The sequence below is a fragment of the Hipposideros armiger genome, unplaced genomic scaffold (assembly GCF_001890085.2).
Source record: "Hipposideros armiger isolate ML-2016 unplaced genomic scaffold, ASM189008v1 scaffold_802, whole genome shotgun sequence".
Lineage (NCBI taxonomy): Eukaryota > Metazoa > Chordata > Mammalia > Chiroptera > Hipposideridae > Hipposideros > Hipposideros armiger.
The window spans coordinates 170,332-197,567 of record NW_017732152.1 but is presented as its reverse complement, the minus strand read 5'-3'; the positions used below and the strand labels follow the sequence as shown (position 1 = coordinate 197,567).

Below are 27,236 nucleotides of genomic sequence, written 5' to 3'. Positions count from 1 at the left end.
TTAACATGGGGATGGAGATCACCGTTGAAAGGAGGATATCCTGGAGCATTATCAACAATAAGCATGATTTTTAAAAAGTATGTTATTCTCCAAACAGTACTTCTCCATTTCACTGGCATAGCAATTCAGGAAGGCATCCTGGCAAAAGATCTGGGTTTCCGTGACTTCCCATCGCTGCTGTCGTTCTCTGGCAGCATGTGCTTGATGCTATGCATGAAGGCCCTGGGGTTCGCACTGCGCCAGATCACAAAGGGTTTCAATTTGTATCCTGCAACACTGCCCCCAATCATGACTGTTAACCCATCCTTAAAATCCTTAAAAGCCTGGAAATCTGGCATCGCCTTGGCCTCCTTATGGATGAATGTCCTTTCAGGCATCATGTCCAGAATAGAGAGGTTTTGTCCATACTGAGTATTTGCCCTGGCAAGTAAATTTCCTCCACTATTAGCTTATCTAAAGTTTCCAAAAATTCTTCAGCTGCCTTCACATCAGCACTCACTGACTCACCACTCCCTTTCATGCTATGTAATGAATAATGATTCTTGAATCATCACTTAAACCACCCAGAGCTAGGAGTAAATTCAACATTGCAGTTGAGCCCGGACTTTTCAATCAACATCACAAACAAACTCTTCTGTTTTGGGCATGATCGTCGTCATGGTGCTGAGAGGGATATGTTTTTCCATGTCTGATACAGGCTCTTCTGGAGTTTGCATTAGTTTTGTTGCCTTGAGAAAAGCAGGTCCTTTAACAGTTCCCATCTCTTCATTCTCACTTCATTCGTGTTCTTCAAGATCATAGCTATCGTGCAATGAGACATTCCTGGGTGATGAACAAAAACCGTCACTGATTTTCCACCTTCGTCGTCCTTAAGTCACTTTTTAGTTTTGTCTCCAGGTCAATCACTGGATGTGGCCCCTTACTGGCAACATTAGCAGTGGATTTTGTATGCTTAGGGCCCATAATGAACAAAACAATATGTGATTAAATCAAGCACAAGAGAAAATGATGTGATTAAGAGACGCGGTGAATATGAGAATCATGAGGCTGTTGCCAGCATACCGCTGCATGCTGTCTCACAGCACACTTTTTTCTTTATAACAATAAAAAGTATATAATAAATACATAAACCACTAACATAGTCATTTATTATTGTTATTATCAGGTATTTTGTATACTGTGCATACTTTTATGTGCTATAATTTTTTATGACTGGCGGTACAGGTTTGTTTACATGAGCATCACCACAAACACATGAGTAATGCACTGTGCTCCTATGTTAGGACAGTAATGACACCATTGGGTGATAGAAATTTTTCAGCTCCATTACAATCTTATGGGAACACCTTCATATATGCAGTCTGGCATTGACCAAAATGTCATTCTGCAGCATGTGACTGTGTATTAAATGGGAATAACATAGTTAGGCATCTATTATCTCTTTTTCTTCCACTTAGAAGAATGGTGTTGCAGGCATGTTGTACTGACCATTGTAATCCTCTTCAAAGCTAATGTATTCTGATCCTCTTCTACAAAAATGCCCACCGGGATTACAACAGAAAAATAGAGTAACTCCAGGCGTACTCACGTATTTGATCACTTTATGTTAAATCTAGGAAAATAGTTAATGCATTTCAGAGTTCCAGACACTGCTTCTAGCTCTCTTCTCCTCTGCCTGCCACTGTGATTATTGCTGAAAATTCGGACCTAATGAAATTTGCTTATTCGTACAAAGAGACACAACTTGCTATCAGACTTTAAGAAACTAATTGATGTCAGCATATGTATGCCATGAGAAATTCAGAAACCAAAGACCCAACAGGTAATGGATTTCAGAAAACATTGATGAGAATGGGTGAGACCGAATCTTTACTCGGGAGTCAACATTTCTTTTTCTTTTTTTTGGAGGGGGAAACTATCTTGGATTCACTCTCTTCAAAGAAAATACAGAAAGGAATAAATGGAATGCACTGGTATAAGCTATGACTGAATGGTCTTTTCTAAATCAAAACATATTCTTCACTCTGTTGATAAGGATTTGTCCAATCATGGTTAGTACGGGCTCCTGCCATCAAACAAATCATAAACCACAGCAGTTACAGAAAGAGGAATTATAACTAGTGCCAGGTATAAATTACATTTAACTTCCCTCAAAGGAGCCCTGCCTTCATGCTGCTCCTCTAGTCGCATCACTGTCAGGTCAAGTCCTAGGGAATAAGGACACGATCTTTTGTGGAGTTCCTGTATGTCACTGCCTTTGGTTGAACAAGTCGGTCAGAACCTATCTAAAAACAACGTAGTCTTTGTACACAATGAGCACTTAATAAGTTTATTAAATAAACAGTTTGTAAAAGTTCCTCCAGTCTTATGCTCCTATTAAAGTTATGACTGCAATCACTAAATTGGCAATCATATTACTGGGCATATTAGTGATGGCGTTATATAAACATAAGTAAACCTTTCATCTTACGGAAAAACAACTGATCATGTCACTTCCTCTATCCTAATTTTTTTTTCAATATTTTGAGGAAAAAAGTAAGAAATAGTAGAGGTAATAATATGATATCTATTTGGTGATAAAATAAAATGTTAAGATTGCACACGATAAAATAAAAAAACTGGAAACAGTCCAAATAATATCTTGTGGTTTATAAAATGTGGTTATCAAATTTATTTATTGGGGTGACATTGGTTAGTGAAATTATATAGGTTTCAAGTATACATTTCTATAATACATCATTTATATATTGCATTGTATGTTCACCACCCAGTATCAAATTTTTGGAATGTTTTCCTATCAGACCTACAGTGAGCATAATAGCGGTCCCCGAAAGATGTCCACATCCTACTCCCAGGAATGAGTAAATTATTGTTACCTTACATGGCAAAAGAGAATTAAAATTGCATTTGGAATTCAAGTTTCTAATCAACTGACCTTAAAATAAGGAGAATTTCCTGGATTATATATCCAAGTGGGCCCAATGTTATCACAGTGTCCTTAAATATGTAAAAGAGTAGCAGAAGAGAGAGTCAGAATGATACGATACGAAAAAAGACTCTATCAGCCATTGCTGGCTTTGAAGATGGAAGATGGTCAAGAGCCAAGGAATGCAGGCGGCCGCTGGAAACTGGAAGAGACAAGAAAACAGAGTCTTCCCTTGACCCTCCAAAAAGAAACACAGGCCTGTCAACACACTGATTATAACCTAATGAGGCCCATTTCAGACTTCTGACTGTCAGAGCTATAAGAAATAAATGTTTGTTGTTTAAGCCACTATGTTCATGATAATTTGTTACAAGGGTGATAGGAAACTAATATAAGACTGAAATCAGGCCTGGAAGACACCTGAAAATTATGGTTAGATGTGTTAGCCAACGTCCCATAAGACATAAATTAAAGTCTCCTGCTTGTATAGTGCCACAATGTCTCCATTTTCTTAAATGCAGTTCAATGTTAACTATATAAAGCATATTAAAACATTTTATCATTATACTGATGGTTTAAGCCAATACATTTTTAAAAACCATAATATAAATTACCATGATGGAGAATAACTCAAAAATGCATTGAAATACTTAAAAGTATTAAGACACATCATATATCTTGTTCAAATGATTAATTATACTGCTCTATTCTGATGCATGAAAAGATTCACCATACCAATGGTAAAACTGACCTGGATTACTAAATCTTCAAAAGCCCACTCACCAAACATCTATTTATGGTTTATTAAACTCAATTAAAAACTTTTAAAAAGAAAGAAAAGGATAGGGAGGGAGGGAGAGAAAAAAAATAATTCTTCTCTTCCATTACCCAGACTTAGAGTTGAAATAACCCTTGTTAGCTGGAATGTTTTTGCGTCAAGTTAATTTCCAATTCCTACAAATAATTGCTAGTAACATTAACATATTAAACCACTAATATTCAGCAGTTTAAATATGCTCTCAATATAATGTCCCAACTGATGTATTAGCTCAAATCACTGACCTGAGAGAATTACATAGATTCTGCAAGGTTTTGTAGAAAGTGAATGGGGTATATTTCAAGGGATAGTTATGCAAAATAAGGCCTCAAGTGACTAAAAGTTTGGCAGCAATAAAATACTGGGAAACAGAGATGCCAAAATATTAAGGGAAAACTTGCAACCAAGGATAGCTGCACTGTGACGCCCATCCACAATATCTAGCCCTCTGCTCTCCCTGCAGGTTACAGACCTCAAAACTGAAGCTAATTCCCAGAAAATCAATTTGGTTGTTCTTCCAATAAGTAACCTCCTTTTAAGGTTTTTCACCTTGAGGCTGGACAAGGACATTTTAAAAAATGTGACCCTTCTGCCTGCAGCTTCTTTTTAATACTTTTCAGAAATGATAGAAATATAGAAATATAATTTTGAATTAATTTTTTTATCATCTAGGTTAGCGTTATCAGCCTCTGATATCTCCTGGAGGTGAAGGGCTTACAAATCAAAATTTACCCTAAGATTAAATATATATATGAGAAAATATATTATATATATATAATATAAATTGTATATATGTACACATATGTCTATAAAATGAACTGAGTAATTTGACCCTGAATGGCTGCCATCAGCACTAAACAAGGAATACCATTGTGAAGAGACACCTTTAGAAGATAAAGGGAGCAACAATGCTAAAAGTCAACCAGGATTGTTTTGTCTCCAAATGTTTCCTCTGTATTCAGAATAATGTCTCATATGAATATGAATCCCTTCATTATAAAGCCTCACATCAGGGCTTTTTGTTCTTCCAGAATCCTCCATAAATAGAAATAGAAATTGGAGAGGTAATATCATAAAAGCTGTCATCAACCAGTCACTTAAATAGAGTTATCTGAAAGCCAGTTGATAAAAAATACCAGTGCTAATAGAACATATGATAGATGCTCAGGCGAAAAGGAGAGCACCAAAAGAAATGGAAAGAATCTAAAAATAATTAGATATTGTAAAAAAATCATTATGATTTTTTCTGGGATATCCCAGGGCTGTTTTTTGATAATCAGTGCATAAAATAAATACAAGGTGTAAAAATACAACATTTCATGATTATTTTTAGGAAAATACAACTTTTGACTCAGATGAATTGTTGTATTTTTCAAAGAAGTTGTTGCCTTGAGAGGGTGTAAACATTGCAGTAATGTTGCTATGATTCAAAGCATCTATATAACTCCTCTTTTGGAAATCACTTTGCAGCAAGTGTCTCTTTTCTTTCAATCTCTTCAATAACAGTAATAGTTCCCATTTGAAGGTGGTTTGGCATCAGAAAATTACTAAAAGTAATTCAGAGCCAAGTGTGAAGAATTTAGAGTGAACAGCTATGCTAAGTTCAGTTTTTGGTCAAAATCACAGAATGACAAAAAAGCAGTGAGGCTAACTGAATTGCTCATTAAATGGTTCTACTTTTAACAATCGAAGAAAAATATCCATTAGTAATGCATAAAAAGCAAAGCCTGTTGAAATGTAAAGAAGGATGGAATGTGAAGAAAATACATTCCAACTCAGCTCCACTGAGAATAGTGAATGCCTTAAGGTCAAGGTTGCAAGGTTAAATGCAAGATTCCTGTAGGAGAAAAAAATTCAAGACATATCATAACCTCCTTGTGAAGTAACTGTCAATTGTCAGTTGAATCCTAGGAGTCAGTAAGTCCTTCACAGGGTACCTATTATAACCCTTATCATACCACATTATAATTATTTCTTTACAAGCCTGTCTTTGCCACAAGACTGAGCTCTTGTTTTATATTCCTAGTACAATGGTACGTTACTAATTGGGGGTTAAATAAATGACTGAACAACACTCATTTGGACATGTAACACCCAGTAGTCTAATTGAAAGCCTCTCCATATATTGAATCATACAGGTTGGTGAAGATACATCTTAGGCAAACTTTGAGTTCTACTGTCACTTTTATTGATGTTTAGTTATATGGTCAAGGAATACTGGAAAGTTTCTGATAAATGAGAACATTCCAAATTTTTTAGTCCTTGATAGCTTTCTCAATGCAGCTGGGATATGGAAAACTTCAAAAACATTCAATGTTTAAAATATTCTTATCACTTGGCTGCTGGGTACTCATGGACATCTGACTTCCACTGAGACAGGGAGACAATTCGGTTTGCGTGGTGGGGAAAAAGTGAAGACAGGACAAGCATTGAAGTATCCAAGATGCCACTAGGGAAAGAGAAGAGCAACACCTCGGACTATCATAAACTGACTCCTCTGCAAATGATGCTAAAGGATCAAGACACACATTGCCTACAACTTGATGTCTTTCAGGAAATTGCTAAGTGCAGCATGCTCACCTTGTTTAAGTCATCATTCTAGCACTCTCCCTCCGCAAATTGAAATCTAGGGAGATGATTAATATAGTAGTCCCCCTTTATCCACTTTTGTTTTCTTTCTATGATCTCAGTTACCCATGGGCAACTGTGGTGTGAAAATACGAAATAAAAAAAATCCCAGAAATAAACAATTCATTAGTTTTACATTTTTAACTGTTCTGAGTATTGTGATGAAATCTCGCACCATTCCGCTCAGTCCCGCCCAGGAAGTGAGTTATCCCTTTGTCCAGCTATTGCAAGCTGTGACGAGCTACCCATCAGTTAGTCACACAGTAGTCATCTAGGTTAACAGATCGGTTATCAGAGAGAGACCACATTTAAATAACTTTTGTTACAGTTTATTGTTGTAATCGTTCTATTTATTAGTTGTTGTTGTTAATTTCTTACTATGCCTAATTTATAACTTTGCCTTTATTACGGACATGTATGTATAGGAAAAATATAGTATATCTAGTGTTTGGTATTATCCATGGTTTCTGGCATTCACTGGGGGGGTCTTGGATCATATTTTCCCCAGGATAAGAGGGGACTATTATGATAATCTTTCTGGCAGCAGCTTTCAAAACTGCCGATACACCCCCAAAATTTCAATTCTCACTTAAGTGATTTATTTTTGTAGTTATAACTGTTTTAAAATTTAATGTAGTTTGAGCTTGTGGGGGTATGTGCCTGCATGAGAAAGAAAGTGAAAGAGGGGAGAAGAAACACACAATGCTATGTTTTATTCTCTAGCACTTTCCTCAGGGCTTGATATTTTTTTCAGAACATTTCAACTCTAAGTTTAGGTGGAAATGTAGGCAATCATGAAAGTACAAAGAGATACAACTTCCTATCTATATTCCCTTAGTACTTTTATTTTTTTTTCCCTATCTTTTGTCTTTGATGAAAAAGTCCCTCCTCCACCCATTTTTTTCAATTATTCAATAAAAAGGCCCAGCAAGAAAGCACCTTAAATGATAAAAAATAAATAAGTCAAACATCTTTTGGACCCCTGAGCAAAATCCTTCATTTTTCTCCTTTTGTAAATTGAGGCTTTCCTCTCTAGTTCTGAAGCGTAGTTTTTCTCCTATCTTCAATAGGATATTTCTGCTTTTACCCAGAGTGATAAAATATCTTTAATTCTCCTCCACAAATGAGTACTAGGAATAAAGTGACAACATAAGACTGCTATTTTTGGTAACAAGATATTCTTTTTTAAAAAGGGAAAACAAAACAAAAACTACTTCTTCAAGGAAAATACTTAGCTTCAGCATTGGCATCATTACTTCATTTTTGCCTACTCTCCTTCCATCCTCCCCCAAGATATTTTGTTTAGTATAATATATAATAGATATTGCATCCATCAATATCTAATGATTCACTGTTTGGTTTTTAGTTTATTGCATTTCCCATGGAGTTTTAAATACGTTAGAAAAGTGAGATAAAGAAAAATTGAGTAATCTGCTCAACATCAGGGATCAAGACCAAAATAAATCTTGTAAAGTCTGCATCCTCCTCTGAGCCAGGACTGTATCTACTAATGCAGAAGCATATTATATGGTAAGTCACGCTTTTAGATGTGAGGATCTTTCTGCATTTTAGTGTCTTTTTATAGGAAGGAGAATGTGATGAATAATTTCTTTCTTTCTGATACTAAACAAAATCAAAACAAAACTCACAGCTCAACCAGCAGCACTTTTTTAGTCCTCACCAATACCTGAGATCAAAACAGCATCATAAGGGTCAACACTGAGCGCAAGGTGAGTTGCACACGTATGCATGACATAGTAATTAAGAACTAGCAATGTTGCTGGGTTTCCTTTGTTTAGACGTCACACAAATCACTGATTTTCTTTGCATGGCATCTCTGTAGCCTGAAGTGTGTAGAACTGAGCGTTTCTGATATACAACAGAGAAATGCATGCACATACATACACATTTAGCTTAGAAATGTACTATATACAGATTTTTTACAAGCCTAATAGCAAAGAAACATTGATAATCATGTCTCTGCTCTGTTTAGCTTCTAGGAGAAATAGTTTAATGTGCAATTTAGTTTTACTGTATGTTTGTGCTTTCTAGCATTATCTGTATAATTGCTTGCTAATCATCAAATGATGTGATTCTTGAGGGACTCAAAGTGTCCGGGTCCCACCATGTCACATTACAGTTAAGAAGGTAGCATATGCACCTTGTGAAGGAAGAAGCGACGTGGCTTGTAAAAAATAATCTGTATATAGTACATTTCTAATTTACATGTGTATGTATGTGTAGGCATTTCTCTACTGTATAAAACTTATCTTTGTATTCAACAGTTAAATACACTGAAAAACAGATTTAGGTACAATTAAAAAAACTAAATTTATATTATAATTATTAACATTTCACTGAACAAAATAACTGATTAACTCGTCATTAGTAATACAAAGGATCAAACATAAAATCAGCTCAGGAAGCTTAGAAAGGTACTTCTTAGGAAAAGTTTATTCATCTGTTATGCTTCTCTATTGCCCAGAAATTATGGCCAAAGGACAGAAAGGAAGAAATCCCTCTTCCTGACATTGATGAGATGATCCTGTTTTACCCCAACAAAAGTATCACCTGATACAGCCCACTGGACACATATACAGGTCCCAGGCTACTCATTATGTATTTTACCACATGGATGTTTAATTTTAAGTAAAGAGCAGCACAATGGGAAAAAAAAACTCCTCGATGTGTCCACGGATTTGTGTCACAACACCAAGTGTATTGCGTGCGCACATCATAATTGGTGAAGTCACACCGAGTGTGGTACCAACCTCCTTTACATGCCTGGCAGTTTCCTATGCCATGAGAAACCCGGCCCACTGGATCTTTGTCAGGCTAATTACGCCACTGTGTGTGATAATCCACTGGGACTGTCCCTTGAAAAGAGAGATTATTAGGCCTACATTACACTGTTTCAACTGACTCCCTCACCACTTAACTCCTTACTTCTTTTCATTTGGATTTTAATGCTGAAAATTTACTAGGAATTTAAGACTATTAATATCATCATTTAAAAAGAGCTTTGTTACATTCATGGAACAATTTTTGACTGTTTTATATAAATATTGATTTTGCATTAATTAATATACTCGTACATGCACTTATCAGTTGGCAAAATTAAAATAACTAAGATGTTATTTAATATCACAAATCCCGGTGAAGGCTGAATATTGCAGAAAGCATTCAATGATGTGCATAAAGTTAGATATAATAAGCTAAAAAATGAAGTCCAAATTTTATGCACATGCATGCAAATTACAGATTCATATTTTTTCACAAAAGCTATAGCAATCGTACCGATTTTTTCATCAGTTCCAACAATATCTTATAAGGTTGTCTTTTGAGGCTGATCTGAAAATGAAAAGGTACCTACCTAGCTACCTACCTATCTACCGACCTACTAACAAATGTATAGACTGCATGTGATAAATGCCAAACTAATGAAGAAATGATGGTCGGGTCCAATGCGTTGTTTGGACCAAGAATGGACTCTGTTGAAGACTGAATTGTGTCCCGTCAAATTCATATACTGAAGCTCTAACCTCCAATGTAACTATACTTGGAGTTAGGACCTTTGTTGGGGTAATTATGGTTATATAATATCATAAGGGTAGGGCCCTAATCTGATGGAACTGATGTCCTAGAAGAAGAGGAAGGGACACCAGAGTTTTCTCACTGCCAAATTGCTGGCACCTTAACTTGGTACTTCTAGCCTCCTCAAACATGAAACAAGAAATTTCAGTTGTTTAAGCCACTCAGCCTATAGTGTTTTGTTACAGCTGTCACAGCAGACTGATAGAGACTGTCTCTCTTCTAAGCCTTCAGAGAATACGCAGAAGGTATTGTGGACTAGAATAAAATGCATACAAGAGCCTAAATATGTAAATTAAAATTGGTCAGGACTACTACGCTAACAGTACTTCTCAGACTTGGAGAAAGAAACCTGTTGGAGGGGAGTGGACTGCAAGTAGTAGCTTCAGGCCCCTGTATGTAGAAGGCCCAGTGGGTTCTGGGAGAGGTTCTGCTTTGATTTTCCCCAGTTACATTTGTCACATACAGATACTAATGGTGCCTGCCTCCTGGAGGTGTTAGGAGTAAGTGATATAATGGACTGAACCCCTTGGCAGAATGATTGGCACAGAATAAAGACTCAGTAAGTGGTAGCTGTTAATGTTAGAAGCTGGGCATGAGGAATGAAGGAAAAACTCCCAGGAAAAGTTGCATGGAAGAAAAAAAAAAAAAAAGACTGCTAAAAGGTGATGTGACTTTTTTTTTTAAAGTGTCAAAATGGATAGTATCAAACAATTGTGAGCCTTTCCTAAACTACTTGCTTTACAGCAGTGCACTACTTCTCTTTCTCTGCAACGGAGATGTGAACAGGCCCTGAAATTCCTTGACAATGTCCAGCGCCTATCAGCACACACAGAGGAGCACACTTCTGTTGCACCTTGATCTTGATCAGGGATCAGCATAACTTTGAAGAAATCAATCAGGATAAGAGAATATAACCGGCTTCAAACAAGTGATTAGGACAAATTAAGAAAACACAACAAAAATTTTTAAACAGAATAAACAGTGAAAATACCCCCAAAGCATAAATGCATCTTAAGAAGGGTTTAAAGAAAGTCATGGATGACTAGAAGCACCTTAAGATGCAGTGTGCTTTGCAAAGTCCCGACTGTTTTATGCTACCCCCATAAGCCCTGTCATGTAATCAGAGCAGAGATTAATATGTAAAATGACAGAAGATGACTTCCAAACACTTCAGAACTTGAAGGGACTTACACAAGGTCACACTGGCCAGTCAGTGGCAAATCCATCGTCAGTTTTCTATTGTGCCAGTGGCCTTTGAGGAGTGAACCAGTAAGCAGAAGTTAGAATTTCAGAAGCGCTACACCTAGAATTTTTGTAGCGTCACCTGCCCTCTGCATTGAGAATGGAAAAGGGGGGAGTGTTAAAACTCCAGGTTTCTGGGCTGTCTTACAGGTCTCCTAGAACTCAATTTTTGAGAATTAAGTTAGGATGAGAAACAGCTACATGACAACGCTGTGGCAACTATTTTGATGACAGTCGTCAAGCAACAGTAGTAAGGAGAAGGTGAATGTATTGCCATGCTGTGGTTGTGGTTTTTTTTTTTTTTCCTTCTTTGTTTCTTTTTTTCTTTCTTTCTCCCAAAGTGCAGGGGGTAGAAAATGAAGGGAACCAGAGCAGTTGGACCTGGTCTTCTAAACTGAAACTAAACACCAAACCAACACATAACACTGGGCTGTAATGGAAGGACATGGGCCTTTACTACTTTTTGACACCAATCTTGCAATCATAGTAAGCTATGACATTTAGTGGCATCCTTACGGTCACCGGGGCCTGGGCCTGAATACCGTTTTCTGATATAATCTCACCCCACCTTCCTGTCACTTGGTGCCTTAACAGAGTCCTCGGTCTTCTAAACTACTGAAGGCTTCACATATCCTTCCTCAAGGCCCTAGTCAAAATCGCCATTCCTTAAGAACTATTGATCTTTGTGAGATGTTGACCTAGTCATCTGCTTAAAACCGTTGGCACCTAGGTGTACCAGACAGAAGAGAACTCTTTCAGAGATTATTTGCAATTTAAAAGAGGTGCTTCTTAGAATCTCAGGCTACTGAGGAGTGCTTGTGAGTTGTAAGGCATTGCTCAGCAACTCCTTCACCTGTGGCCATCATTCCCACATGAGGGCATATTCCCTCTTGTAGACCTCTATCCTTAGTAAACCAAGTACCCGTTTCTCATTACAGATGCACCAGGCTTTCACTTTTAAAAATGGCTGCTCATATGGGCAGTCAGAATGAAAGTGGAACCTTATCCTTTATCAGAGAGCATGGGTTGGCACAGTGAATGAAGAACATCTGCAGGAGTATAGAAATTGACAGATAGAGACTCATGAATGTGCTCGGGCATACATGTACATATCTATGTTTTCCACAGGTAAGGATCTCCAGAAACATACTGAAAACCCAAATGCTCGCATGCTTTTTCTTTTTACTCCCTCAAAATGTATCAGAAGTCTACTGTGCGGCCAGTGCCTCCCTTACCTGCCTTAAATATTTGCTGTAGTTTAGTTTTATCTTTTTTTAAGGGTATGGTGTCTACAACATCACTAAGGAGACAAAAAGAGGGGAAATCAGAGAATTGCTCTTTTGCTACTGAAAGGAGTCACACACCCTGCAGAGAAGGCAGGGACTCTAGCCAACACAGCAGGTAGCCTTTTATCACAAAGACATCCACCCAGCGGGGAAAGAAAATAACAGTTAGTGTGTTCCCTGAGCCTGATGTAAAAGTGGTCAACCACAGTCCAGTGATCCAATGTGGATGGATCTTCAGGCTACCTGGCACCAAAGCCAAGGCCCTCTGTTCATTTGCTCAACAAACATTTATGACTATCTCCTGTGTGCTGAGAACTCTAGTGGGCCCTGGGAATACCATGATGGACAACACACACTTGTGAGTGTGGTGGGGGCAGTCCCTCTAGGTTTTACATACCCTTAAGTTATGTGTATTATTTTTGCGCTGTCCTATCTATCAAGGCAAGGGCTTTGTTCTCGTCATTTTAATTACATCTCAAAGCCTTGCTGTGCATATTACAGATAGAGCAAATCAATTCATTCTCTATAAAATGAGTAGCTAAAAACAATCACACACATCAAAGAAAAGGGTTTTGCAAAGTTAGAGATAGAAGATTATTCCCAGAGACACAGTTCAAAGTGTGGAATGACTTCCTAAGGACTTTGGTCCTTTTTCTAGAGATAGCCTCAAAAATAAAGTTACAGTTAAAGTGAGTGGCCTAATTCTTGGGGGTATTTTTTTTAATTACATATGAGATTGTTGTTTATAAATCAGGTTAATTAATTAAATCTTATACCCGCAGCACTTTTTTTGGTAGTATCAAGTGCAGTTTATGACTGGCAAGTATTGGGAAAATCAGGCCTCTTCTAAGTAATCCTTTTAGGAAGGATTTTACCCAGATAAGTCTGAAAATATACTGTAACCGAAAGCACAAATTTCACAGTTTCCTCCAAATGCTTTCAGTACTCTTGAATTCCAATGGGATATTTCTTCATAGACTTTACAAAGTTCTTAAGCAAGCTCTATCAGAGTCGTGAAAAAGCTGTCCATTACTTCAGTCTCCTCGCCTCAGAAATAATGGTGCTTTTTCTCCCAGATTACTCTGAAGAGCTAATCAGCAAACACACAATACACTCCACGCTTTGAAATTTAAGAAGTGTGATGCAAATATAATCTATCATTTTTCTGCTCTATAATCTTCTTTGTACTATGTTAATCCCATGAGGACAAAGACTCTATCTTAGTACTCTTTGCATGCCCAGTACCAGTGAGGATATTAGATGTGTTGAAAGAAATAATTTTATCTAAACCAGTCTGTAGCATTCTCATATTCCTCTTTAGATTTTGTAATGGAGAATGAATCATTGTCTTGTTTAAAATAAAATGTCAAAATGCTAAAATATGTAGAGGAATGGGTGGTTTGTTCTGAGTCTGTCTTCATCTGACCACAGGCACCTCCCCAAATGGTAAATTCCAGTATTCACAAAGGAGGCTGGTCAAGAGATTTGAGGTGAATGACAACAGTTGGGAGCAGGGGGTGGGGTAGAGGGGAATCTGTGGAGCGATAAGAACCAATGAGAACATGTTCAAAGATTTAAAAAAAAAAAAAAAGCAGAGGACAGAAAAAAAAGAGACTTCTCAAAAGCTTTTTGCTGTTAATAAATGCTGCTGTAATAGTTTGCTGTTGACCATTCTGATTCAGCTTAGCAGTAGACTAAAATCCTTGGGGATGTTAGAAATTTTTTTGTTTTGATTTATTATGTTTTTCTAATCATAACAGTAGATAGCCACTGTTTCCCACCCCAAACAATCTAGAGTGGTGGTTCCCTTTCAACTGCTTTCACAATAAAACCTTTTTTTAAAAACATAGCAAGCAAGAACAAGGAACACACATGCACACAAACACAACTGAAACACAGATGGCACAAGGTAATGTTTACTCTCACGTACTCACAATTTTTCTGCTTTATTTCATGTCATTCTAACTGTAGTAGGAACTCACAAACTGACTCACGCCCCTATAGTGAGTTGCAACTCGAGTTTTCAAAATGTTACCTTAGAATGTTCTTTGTGAAAGTGTTCATAAATACCTCCTCTACGTGGCTGCACATCAGGCTATCCCCAAATTCTGGACATTTTGTTTATAATTTGTTTTTGAATTGATCCGATTTGTAACAGGATTCACAGTTAAAGTACATCTAAGGAAGTTGACTACTTAGGATGTGGAAACATGACATTTCTAAGAAGAAGAAAGTGGTAGGAGTTCTTTTCACCAGTTTCTTACACTGGTCCTTGTGTTCAAAATAAAATGAGAGGTTGAGGGTAATTAGATTTTAGTCAGGAATTTCACTATAGTCTCAATGATATTTCTGAAGTTTTCCTTTTTGCAAAATTAAATAAATAGCTAATAGAATAAAAAGCCTGAAACATATACATTAGAGATTTACATGGGCTAGAATGAATTTCCTATCAGTCCACACTTTAATATTGTTCCAATGTTTATTTAGTTTGCCTAAAGGACATTTATAATAACAATAATTCACAAAAAAAATCTCAAGAATATGGCGTTCTTGGTCAGCATTTCAAAACTTGGGGAAAACTTCAACAGGGCAGATGATGTGGTAAATGTATTATAAAATTGTCAAATTTTACATGTTGAACAGGTCTTGTTAGGCACATGAACATACACAACATAACAAATACAGGCATAAATGTACAAACATAGAGGGACCAAGCAGGGGATTCCCTGACTTGCCTAGAAAATCATGTATACAACTAAAATTCAGCCACTTGCTCACTCCACAATGTGTAATGTAACATGCTGAAATCTCAGAAGCTGCTTGAATTTATGTTATCTGACATCAAATAGAATAGCCTTCAGATAAATGTGGTCCATGAAAACAAGAAGCCACATCTGCCTTCTGAATGTGAGCACAGTGACTTCAGAAGAGCTAACTAAAAGGTTCCAAATTTTCTCAAAGAATTTAAGAAAAAACAAACAAGCAAACGGAAACCTTGAAAATTCTATAGGTACTTCTGTCAGTATTTCAAAATTAAGGAAAAAGCAATCCATTGGCTGTATCTGTGCTAAATACAAAATTAATCTTTCAAATTTGTTTTACAGCCAGTATTTTTTATAAATATTTGTCGAAGTCCTTGTATACACATATGTGTGGAGGCAAACACAAACACACACAGTGGGACATAGAAATGCACACACAGAATGAGCAAGACACACTCTCCTTTACGGTAACTATCTCACTGGCCTGGAAAAGGCTGTGATTACATGCCACTTTAAAAATATTGATCAATTTAATATTTTATTGAAAGTCGGTATTTAATGTATTATAGACAGAGACTTAATAGACTGAATTTTCCTTGGTTCACACAAAGCCAGCGTCTTACAATTATTGTTGAAATATGCTTTTGGATTTTATAAAAGACTTCACAATTAAGTTCTGCTAACTACTTCTTTGAGAATGGTATTCCTGGCGACTGAGACATCCATTAATAGCACATTTATTTATTAATACTGTTTCTTCTAGGTTTATTTATTTTAACACTATTTTTCTTTAAATGACGGGGTCCAAAAAAAAAAAACCCAAAAAAACTTGAAAATCCAATGCACAACAAGTGGAACAAGCAGTGATTGGCTGATACCCCACGGCCAAGGTCAGGCTCCAGCAGGTTTCGGAGTCGCAAGGTCATCAGAGTATGGTGCATAATGGAGCATCATATTAGAGTGGAATTCAGCCAAACACAGTAATGTATGGATGTAGACGCATCTGAAAGAAGGAAAATAAAGATTTATGCAGGTAAAAAAAAAAAAATGAAGACATGTTCCCCAGTGTCTTATGCCCAATCGGAATACTGTGGTAGATGTTTTCAAGCAGAGAATGTTTATTTGCAAATTATGCATTTAGAAATAATAAATATGCGCAGGGGGAAAAAGTTAACTTGTCAGACGAATCCTACTTGCAAGCTTTTTAACAGTTTTTTGTTGTTGTTTGTACACAGCCGTGGCGTTCAATACAAACATCACTAAATTCCTGAAAATAAAGCTTTATTCTGCCTTTAAAACATTAATCCACCAGAAGTGATAATTAAGATTAGTTTTAGTGGTTTCAGCTCAATTCTTCTTGGAATGTGATTTCTCCCACAACACTAATGCTAAATAAAGCACTGTGTAATGTTATGAAACAGAGTTCCTGCTTTAGAAAAGATTCTAAGGGCTTTTAAAATAAATAAGAAAGAAAAGCAAAGCTGACTCAAAAAAAAAAATATATATATATATATATAAACAGATCTTACTATTTCTATACAGTCATAGTAAATGAATGGATGGGGAGCCTTGCTACAGTCTAGAAATTGGTTACACACAGCTTAAGCATAAAGCTCTAAGCAAGTATCATGCTAAATTTCCTACAAACCTCTACCACCACTCTTTCCCAGGCAGGAAAAAAAAATGATGCGAAAATGTCTAATAACATTGGTGGCAATGGCAAAGCAATGGTTTTGTCACATTATATTTAATTTTAAAAATAATTCAGATTTCATTTTGAAATTTATAAATTTAATCATTTATATCTTAATACATAAATACATTTATAATCTAAAACACTAGATTTGTTAATTGCCTATCAAGGAAGCAATCCAATTTAAAAAATCACGAAATGTCATACTCCTCTAGAAATTTGCTAGAAAATAAATGTAGAGGAAAAAATAGCTCATGACTGTGTGTTCTGGATGCTACTAAGGTAAGGGGCATGTGAAGCATTGGAAAAATGCAAAGGAGCATAGCAGTCAAAGGGAAACATCAGTGTTGATGGAAAGGGTCAAAGGCTATCCTGATGAGACTGCATAGAAAGTTTCATATATAATGTATAGAAAGATTTTATTCACGTCCATGGAAAATATGCTTTTATTGAGGATATACTAAATGCTAGATAGGTACTTACATCTATTGCCACTATTCGGCTACAATGAAAAATTCTGTCAATTAACTTGTTGAATATATGTTCTAATCCATGTTAAGCTACTTTAATGTATGTCATCAATTGCTATCTTATATAAGGGTGAAATAAATATTAATTTCTTTTAAAAGTCTATAAAATTTGAATTACAATTTGCCTGATAATTTAACAGAGAAAAACTAGAGCCTAGTGCAGGATTATATTCTATTGTAAAAATGTCACTCTACGTAGCCAAATCTATAGTTATACATACATAAGTAAACCTCAACAGATTTCTGTCACTATTGAAATATATGTAGAGAAAGTTATAGAAATTCAATGTATTTTTTCCTACAGTTACTATGATAATAAAAAAGAACGTTAGTCTCTCCATTCCATAACTTGGACTGTAGTCCACATTATATCCCCGATAATCTTGTGATCTCAATCAAATTACTTTTTCATACCAGGCCTCACTCTTCTCTTCTATAAAACGAGGAGACTGGTTTGGTTGACATTTTTTAATTCTAAAATGTGATGACTCTAGTGACTTTAGATACAGACATTAAGCAGTTAATTGTGATACATTTTATTTTGATCTTGTATGTGTTTAAACTTCAAATATTTTTTACAAACCAGTGTATGAATACCACAGTGAAATAAAAGTCTAATAGCACCATAGTTCATTCATAGGAATACATTTCTATGTGTTTGTGTGTGTGGAAGGGGAGTGGAGAGAGAGAGAGTGAGAGAGCGAGAAGGGGGGGAGAAAGGGAGAGAGAGACGTTTCCATCTATATACCATGTGCATACTTTTGAAATATATAATTACTCAAAGACAGAAAGATAACAAGAAAGAATGATTTGGCTATATTTATCCAGCTGCATGATCTGCTTAAAATCTTTAAATTGACTTTGAGGTCTTACGTCTAAGTCATTAACTGACTTACAACAAGGTTCAAACTGTCATATCTGGACTTCCATAAAAATTTGCATATTCCTGGACGATGGAATCAGTGAATTACCCTTTCCTTATTTCATCCAGAGATCCAGGTCATATTGCCTTAGTAGATACCTCCCAACTTTCTTCAGTTACTAGCCTCTTGTCTATAACATTAAGCCGAAGGTATCAGAAATTCCACCATATGCAGGTTCAGTGTGGCTCTTGAAAGCATCTTTGGTTATAGACTGGAGAACCAAATTGTACAAATTATGCTACAGAATTAAAACTGGAAGCTGCGGTTGGCATCACTTCACAGATGAATTTCCACTATAATATATATATAGTGTAATATACATACACAAATTGATATTTAGTTTTCTCAGTGCTCAGAACTCTAATAGATGATGGCAAGTCACATCATCCATTTGCTTCCAAAATTGAAGTAATTAAAAAGAAATGTGCCATATATTTTACGAAGTACATATACAATGAATAGTGAGCACAATTGATCAATTAAAGAGACCATTATTCAGACTACATTCTGCAGTTCCTTACGCAAGGAAAACTGTCACTGGAGTTAATATGAATATTTCGCGAATATTTCAGGATCAGCTACAAATGGATTTTTAAATTAATGTTTATTCAAGTTGTATCCTTTATACTCTTGTCAAAAATAAAGTACCTTACTTTCCATTTACTAAATACAATACAATTTTTACTTGCCAGTGCATTATCTAAATAACAGCATATCCAGGATAAGCTCAAAGGACTTGAGCATAATAAGCAAAGTGGTAATTACACTTGTATATTGTCTACTAATATTTTGGAATTATGTTAATTTTTTTAAGAAAATTGAAAATATTACTGAACACAGTAAAGCACTGGAGATTTAAAAATAAGTAAAAAAGTAGAATTTTTTTGCCTTTATTTTACAAATTAAAAACACAGTTGTACTTCTAGGTCACAAAACTTGAATAATCACCAAGACCAGGTTTACGGAGCAAAGGAAGAATGAAATGAAAAGATGGACACTTAGTCTCAGTAATGCTGTCAATGATCCATGTTTTGCTCAACTCCACACATTATTTACTTGAAACCAATGGCTTCAACTGCAAAGGTCTACACTACGAAAACCTGGGCTACATGATCAGTTTTCCGAATGTGTGAATTTTAGAAATAATTCCTGCAACTCTGCAACACACATCTAGCTTCTGCCCACTAGTAACTATAGAAGCTATATTTGAATAGCTCTGGAGCTGTGAAAACAAACCAAAATGTGTGTGTGTGTGTGTGTGAGGAGGACATTATTTACAAACTTTCATTTATACAAAAGCCATTTAAACTTATTATAATGAACTATTAAGAGGACTTAGGAGCAACACTTCAAAATGTCTAATTTTGAACACTGTAACAGACATCACTTGCATTACATCACAAGTAAAGAACTATGATAAGGCAATTCAGGAAAATTATAAATAAAATAAAGGCTTTATGTCAGATGAAATCTCAGATTTTTAACTGACCTCTACCATAAGGAATTAAAAGATGGCAACCCTCAAGATTTTCCTTAGCTAAATTCAGTATCAAAGAGGGGAAATTATAAGAAAATCCTGTATTCATTTTTTTTTCCATTTTATTTTACATCACATGTACTCAAAGAAAATGCTGGCAGTATATAAAAAACTAAAGATAATACATTTTTCAAGTAAAAATAGAAAATCATCTACTTATGGTACAAACAAAAATCAGAACAAAAAAAGATCCTATTTACAATGTCAGATGACTACACAGAATGTAACTTTGTAAACAGATCCCTTGTCCCCTGACAGCAATATTGAGATGCAGCGTATCAATTACTATTACTAATTACATTAAGGGGAATGTATTCCATTCGCCTTTATTTCATTTTAGGTCTGCTATTTATTGTGGTTAAAACTTTATACATCTGTTGAATACCTAACAACATACAAATTTTCCAAAGTCACTTTTGGCAAACTGCATGATTTACTCCAATGGCTTCGTCCGGCATGTGGACTTCTTTGCTCATCTAACACCATACATTAGTTTATTTATAAGCATATCACTTTGCCTTTTAAACAGGATGCCACCACAGTCTTGATATTGACTGTTTGAAATATTCAACAATATAGAGCTAACCCTATTTGATGAGCCAAACAAAGCTTAAGCGACAGCACAGAACATATGAGGTAGTTACATAAACTAATCTATAAATCTGCCACTGATACGTCCACTCAGAAGTTTAAGGTTACACAATTTAGAATGCAAATGGCATTCAGCCCCAAGAAGAAAAGTTCTATTAGGATGACAGCTGAGAAGTAAATATTCTGCAGTGAGATCTCCTCACAGGCTTTTGCACTACAAATTACCATTTTCTGGGGAAATTTCTACAGATCTCAATTTATTTATGGGTTCTATAAGTAATCTTACAAAAGTGCTATTATTTTAACTGGAATTGTCCTTGTTTACAAAACTGATAAAGCCACCCAGAACAAAACAAAATCAGCTCCTAACTCCTGGTAAAGGGATGAGGAAAGTTATATAAACTTCCCACTTGTCAAATTTCAGTTTAAAAGAAATAAATAACTCAGGCTCACGTGCATCAAAAGACATATTTTTAAAAGTGATTTAATGCGATATAGTGCAAAACCTGTGTTTTCTTGGATTGCTTTGATTATTGGATATAAAAACATATTAACAGTTTCTCCTTATCCAAATAGCTGAAGTATTACATATAGAAAAAATTTCTTTAGGAAACTAATTTTTTAAATTGTGAAAGCAATAAGGAATATCTCTTTTTTTGTAATATCTTTAACATGCCCATCAATAACATTTTTAATGAGGCTATATAATAACTTTTTTCTTTGCCTCAATTCTTCTCTGATCACACTTTCCACATGCAAAGCATACTTAATAGAAACACTATGATTCGATATTATCTGACAGTTATAAATGTGTTTCTTGAGATGAGTTCTGGAGTTAAGAAACAAGTGATTTATTAGCAGAGTTATTAGCGGAGTTGCTAAATCATTAAGACACAGCAGTTTCCAAAAGATTTTAGTTGCTGTGTGTTAAAATTTGGTGGGTGTAAAAAGTAAACTTTATAAGTATTACATCTATCACAAAAGCACAATTCTTAAAAATAAGATTTCTATTTTCTGAAGTATCTCAATATATACTTTTTATAACTGTTTTCACATTTCACTGAAAAATAACTGTGCTAAATATTTTATATAACTTTTACAGTCTCATATATTACATTGCATACCAAAATATTCTTGCACAGTGCAATGAACATGAATATATGTGTTAATTGGCTTAAATAAGTGGTTCATACATGTATTTTTGCTTATAAACTTTTAACACCAAACATGAAGAATGCCAATGATGACTCTATAACCTCATAGAAGTTGAATTGTTACAGATACCAAAATACTAAAAATGTGATTTTGCATGATATTTGCATGTCATTAAACATTTTTAAACCAGCAATTTTGTCAATGTAGTCAGTATTTCAGTACCTCAGACTTGGTACAACATTTGCATGAGTCAGCATCAATTTATCTGTAAAATCCTGCATAATGTGTAACACAGCTAAAACTTTTATAGTGTTCAAGTTGCATAGACGTCAGTAGTAACTTTAGAAATTTGCTCTCTGGATGCAATTATCCACTTAGAAGCCATAAAATAAAATAATTTCAGGTTAAAGCTCACCATCCAAACAATCTATACATATTTATTTTGGAAACAGGAAATGTAGGATGAACTGGGGCTGTCAAGTACAAAGAGGTATAAAACACTGTCTACTTTGAATATTTTCTTTAGTAGCTTAGTAAACGTTGGCCTGACTTGCAAAATACAGTGGTCACCTTGCATAGATGACCTCTACCAAATTAATGATACATGAATTAACCTTAAAATCCTGCTCTTAAACTTTTAAATCACAGCTTTAAATAAGAGAAGACAGAACTTTGCAGAGCATGCTCTCTCTCCAAGTTATTAGCCCTCTCTGGGATATTTAAATATGTTGGGATGCATCTTACCTGTTTGCTGTACTTGTTATTGGTTTGACAGCTGTATTCAGAGCAGTGATCAGATCCAATTGAAATGTTGTCTCCTGCTCCCACAAATGTGTTGGCTGGTGGTAGATCTTGTACTGCCTGGTGTTTTTTTCCTGCAGTTGGAGACTGGGGGTGAAGCTGGACAGTAGGCAACGGGGAACTAGATTTGTAATGCCTGGCCAGGTCAGGACTGCCAGGCCCACCGTTAACAGATCGGTAGCGGCCCATGCTGGGGCTGTCTGACAGCTTTTCATTGACACTATCATACCGCTGTCCATTTGGTTTAGAAGCTTCTACAGTGACAATGCTGCTGTAGAGGGGCTGCTTCGATTTTTTGTTTTTCTTGTCCTTTTTCGGCTTTTTAGATTTGTCATGCTGTTGGGGTGTAAAAAAGTCTTCATGATCTTTTTTGCCAGCTTCATAGCCATTTTTATTTTTGGACCGGCAGTACCTTGCCATCACTACAATTAAGATGATTAGAATCACTGTCATAATTCCAGCAACCACCCCAATGACAATGCTGAGTCTCTGTTTGCTAATTTCGTAGCTTGGGTCACCAGCTATATCCTGGGTGAGTGGGGTGTGCAAACTTCTGGCTATCTGGGAGTCAATCACAGTTGCATTCGAAACACTTTCATTGACAAACACATGCACTAGAGTCGTGGTGGACTGGGAAGGCTGCCCACTGTCATTCACTTGCACCACCAACCTGTGCAAGCCATAATGCTTTTGGGTGAGTTTTCCCACTAAGGAAACCACACCACTGGTGGAATCAATCTCAAATAGCTTGAAGGGATTCCCTCCCACAATGCTGTAGTTAAGGTCTGCATTGATGCCATCATCACTGTCTGTTGCCAACACTGTAGCTACAACTGTCCTGACATTACTTGAAGGTGGCAGTAAAGTGTAGGAAATGTTCCTGGGAAGGGTAATTGTGGGAGCATTGTCATTTTCATCCATAACAAAGAGAGAGACTGTGGCTGTGGCAGATCTGGGAGGGTCTCCTCCGTCTACAGCCTTGACTCTGAACGTATATGTGGTCTGATGTTCCCGGTCAAAAGACGTTGTGGAGTAAATGGTCCCCGTGTCATTTTCAATGGAGAAAATGTTACTGTTCTCCTCTATGTACAGGCTCATCTCCGCATTGCGCCCCTTGTCAGCATCCATCACAGTGACCATCCCCACGGGGCTGTTGGGCTGCAAGTTTTCTTTCACATAAAAGGTAAAGACGTCCTGCATAAACTTAGGGTCATTGTCATTCCTGTCAGCCACCTGAACAATCACCGTGGTGCTGCCCTGCAGCACCGGGATGCCTTTGTCTTTGGCATTAACTTTAAACTCATACCTGTCAGTCTGCTCGCGGTCCAGCACCGTATTGACGAGAATGTCCCCAGAATCCGGATCGATGGCAAAAATCCCCATCACAGAGGAGTCCAGCGAGTAAGCGATCTCAGCGTTTTTCCCGCTGTCAGCGTCTGTCGCCAGCACTGTGGCCACCCTCTCGCCAGGGATGTTGTTCTCAGGAAAGTAAACCTCCACCACCGACTGTCCGAAGACGGGCGGGTTGTCGTTGGTATCTCCCACCTTGACAATCAGGGAGTTGTTGCTGGAGAGGCTGGGGCTGCCTGAATCCACCGCTACTATGACCACGTTAAACTCCCGGGTGGTCTCATAGTCCAAAGGGGCCGACGTGTGCAGGAAATACTTTTTCTTGTTCTGGTCGCCCTCGGTGTCGCTGGCCGGCTTGAGCTGGAAGGGCACGTCTCCCACCACGGTGCAGGTGACCACCCCGTTCTCGCCTTGGTCCCGGTCGGACACCTGCACCAGGGCGATGGGGGTGTCGACCAGAACGTCCTCGGCCACGTTGGCCACCCCATCCTTGAGTGGGATACGCCCGATCTTGCGGATTTCAATGGACGGCACGTTGTCGTTCTCATCCTTGATATTGAGGACCACGGTGGCCTTGTCGGTCTTGGGGGGCTGCCCCCGGTCGCGGGCCATGACGGTGAAGCGCAGCTGGTTCACCTCCTCGCGGTCTATCCGGTGCAGGACGCTGAGCCAGCCGGACGTCTCGTCGAGGCGCAGCAGCCGCCGCACAGACTCGGTGGCCGCCCCGAACACGTACTCGATCTGCCCGTTGACCCCCACGTCCAGGTCGGCGGCACGCAGCTGCAGAATGGGGGTCCCCGGGGCGCTGTTCTCCGCCAGGTCAGCCTCGTACACGCTCTTCTCGAAGCGGGGGCTGTTGTCGTTCACGTCGGTGATGAGCACCCTCAGGATGGCCTGAGAGGAGCGAGGCGGGTCGCCACCGTCTCGCACTCGCAGGGTAAGCTCGTAGGAGTCGCGCTGCTCGCGGTCCAGCGCCCCCTTCACGATCAGCTGCGGCTGCTTCTCGCCATCCGGGGTGTCGGCCACCTGCAGTTCGAACACGCTGCTGCGGCCGGCGGGGTTGGCCCCGCCGCCGCCCTCTGGCGCGTCCGGCCGCCGCTTGGAGCCGCCTGGGCCGCCGCCGCTCGCGCCGTTCCCGCCGCCCCCGGGGTAGGGGGCGCTGTCTGCAGGCCCGGCGCGCCGGCCCTCGCCGCCGCCGCCGCCGCCGCCACCCCCGGGCTCCTGGAGCAGCTCGTAGCGCTCGATGCCGTTGCGGCCGAAGTCACGGTCCGTGGCGGTGGGCAGCAGGTAGAGAGTGCCCACTGGCCGGTTTTCCTCCACCGTGAGGGTGAGCACGGGCGACGGGAAGGTGGGCGTGTTATCGTTGATGTCCAGCACGATGACCCGACCCTCGAACAGGTCCACCCAGCTTTGCGAGGGCCCGATCACCGACACCTCGAAGTCCAGGAAGCACTCGTTTTCGTCGAAGATCATCTGACACTGGGGCAGCTTCTCGCGGTCGATGCGCCGCTCGCTCGTGCTCAGCTCTCCCGTGAGGTTGTCGATCTTCAGGTACTCCGAGCCTGACTCCAGGCTGAAAGTCACCTCACCCGAGCCGGTCACGATGCCCAGGTCCGAGGCGACGTTGCCGATGCGGACGTCTGCCGGGCCCTCCTCCGCCAGTCGGTATCGGAGGAGTTGCTTGGCGGCCGCCAGGCTGAGCGAAAGTGGCAAGAGGAGACAGCAGCCCAGGCACCAGCCGCGCGCCCATCCCGCGGTCCGCATCCTCAGCATCTTCTCCTGCTGCTGCTGCTACTGCTCCTTCTAATCACAGCCCCCTCCGCGCCCCCCTCCTCCGGGGCCGGCCGCCCGCCCTCCGAGCCCTCTCCCCTCTCCGGGAAAGGAAGGAAGAAGCGAGAGGAAGCGGAGGGAGGGGGCGAGAGCGGCGTGCAGAGTCGGCGAGGGGGAACCAGCGTTAGGTCCTTCTTTTTTTTTTTTTCCTCCTGCTTCTTCCGAAAGTTATTGTTTCATAATTCATGCAATGGGTGCTATCGCCCGCTCCTCGGCCGCCGTTCAGTCGCAGTACTCACAGTTCACGGGACACTGCGCGCCGCTGGCTCGGCGCCCCCCCGGAGTCATCCCCTCAGCGGGCGGAGGATCCCGGGCTTCCGTCCCGGCTCTGTTGGAAGGGGCCGGTACCGCTCTGGTAGGAGGGCGGTGGAGCCGGGAAAGCGGCGGGGAGCGAGCCTGCAGCCTCCCCCCGCCTGCCAACCCTGCTCGTCTTTGCTGCTGCTACTGGAGTTGAGTCCAATTCGCGTTTCAGCCCCTCACTCCAGCCCCAGCGTCTTCTGCTCCGGCCGCCCAGGCAAACGTGAGTCGCTTCCTACACGAGGCGCTGGGGTCAGCAACAAGCCAGTCTCAACTCTGACTCCGCTCAGGCAGCGGGGGAGCCAATCCACGGATCGAGAACGAAAAATCCCGGTCAGGTCGCTTCGGGCACCATGCAGCGGAGACCGCTCGCGTTACAGAGCAGTCCGCGTCCGGATTCCCCCCTCGCGAGGAAGAGCAGCCCTAGCCATCTTCAGAGACGCCCAGAGAGAGAGTCAGTCCCTTCTCACTCCCGAAAGCTCGCTTTTCTCTTTTTTCTTAACAACTCTGCGCAAGGTCATTAGTCACGAAGCCGCCGACTGAAACCGCAGCAGCAGTTCGCCAGCGGGGGCGAAGGCTAAGCCGTGCGCACCGCGCGGTGCCCAAGTTTGGGTTCGCAGCCGCAGAGTCCGTGCCTTTCCTCACCTGCATTCGGCCCGCATGTCGGAGCACTGGGATCTGCAGCGCTGTGCGCGATTCAGGGAGGAGATTGCAGCCTCTCTCTCTCTCTCTCTCCTCCCGCTCTCTCCGATCCCTCCCCCTCCCTCCCTCTCCTCCTCCTCCGCCTCCCTCCTCCTCTTTCCTCCCTCCTCTCCTTTCCCCTTTCCCCTTCTCCCACTCTCTCTCCTGCACGCTCCCTCTCCTTGCTCCCAGTCCCGATGCCAACAACTCCAGCTGAACTTGATCCCTTTGCAGTTCAGAGGTGAGCAAACCAGGTTCTGTGCGCAGGCGACGTTGGCTGGGCGAAAGCCCCGGGCTGGGCTCCCCCACCGGCAATTAACAAAGATGCCCAATTCTGTCCGGATTTCCGAAGAAAAGCCAAAGGCATTGGGGAGGGAGGAAAGGGGGGGAGGTGGAGTCAGAGACAGCTGCCAAGTAGCTTAAAAAAAAAAAAAGAAGAAGAAAAAAAAAAACAGTTTGCCAAGGGTGTAAAAAGTGCCAGTCGGTTGTTGCCTCGGAAGTGCCCTGGCACGGCGGGTGAATTCCGCAGTTGTCTCGTCCCCTTTGGCGTCTGTAGAGTCTGGTGCGGGCGCTCCCGCCGCCCCTCGGCCTGC

At 39.7% G+C, this 27,236-nt stretch overlaps 1 protein-coding gene across 10 annotated transcripts in view; it reads right to left on the bottom strand.

Annotated features, from left to right (window-relative positions):
- Window positions 1-26,725, bottom strand: part of PCDH7 (protocadherin 7) — a 470,358-nt gene extending 443,633 nt beyond the window's left edge. For 9 of the 10 annotated variants that reach the window (XM_019628662.1, XM_019628663.1, XM_019628664.1 and 6 more), the window contains exon 1: window positions 22,429-26,725. In XM_019628662.1, coding sequence (XP_019484207.1) covers window positions 22,429-25,608 — 3,180 coding nt within the window. In that variant the 5' untranslated portion in view covers window positions 25,609-26,725. Of the gene's footprint in view, window positions 1-14,952; window positions 16,259-22,428 lie in introns of those variants that run through there. The other variant, XM_019628670.1, reaches the window with a different exon arrangement.
- Between the last annotated feature and the right edge of the window lie 511 nt (window positions 26,726-27,236).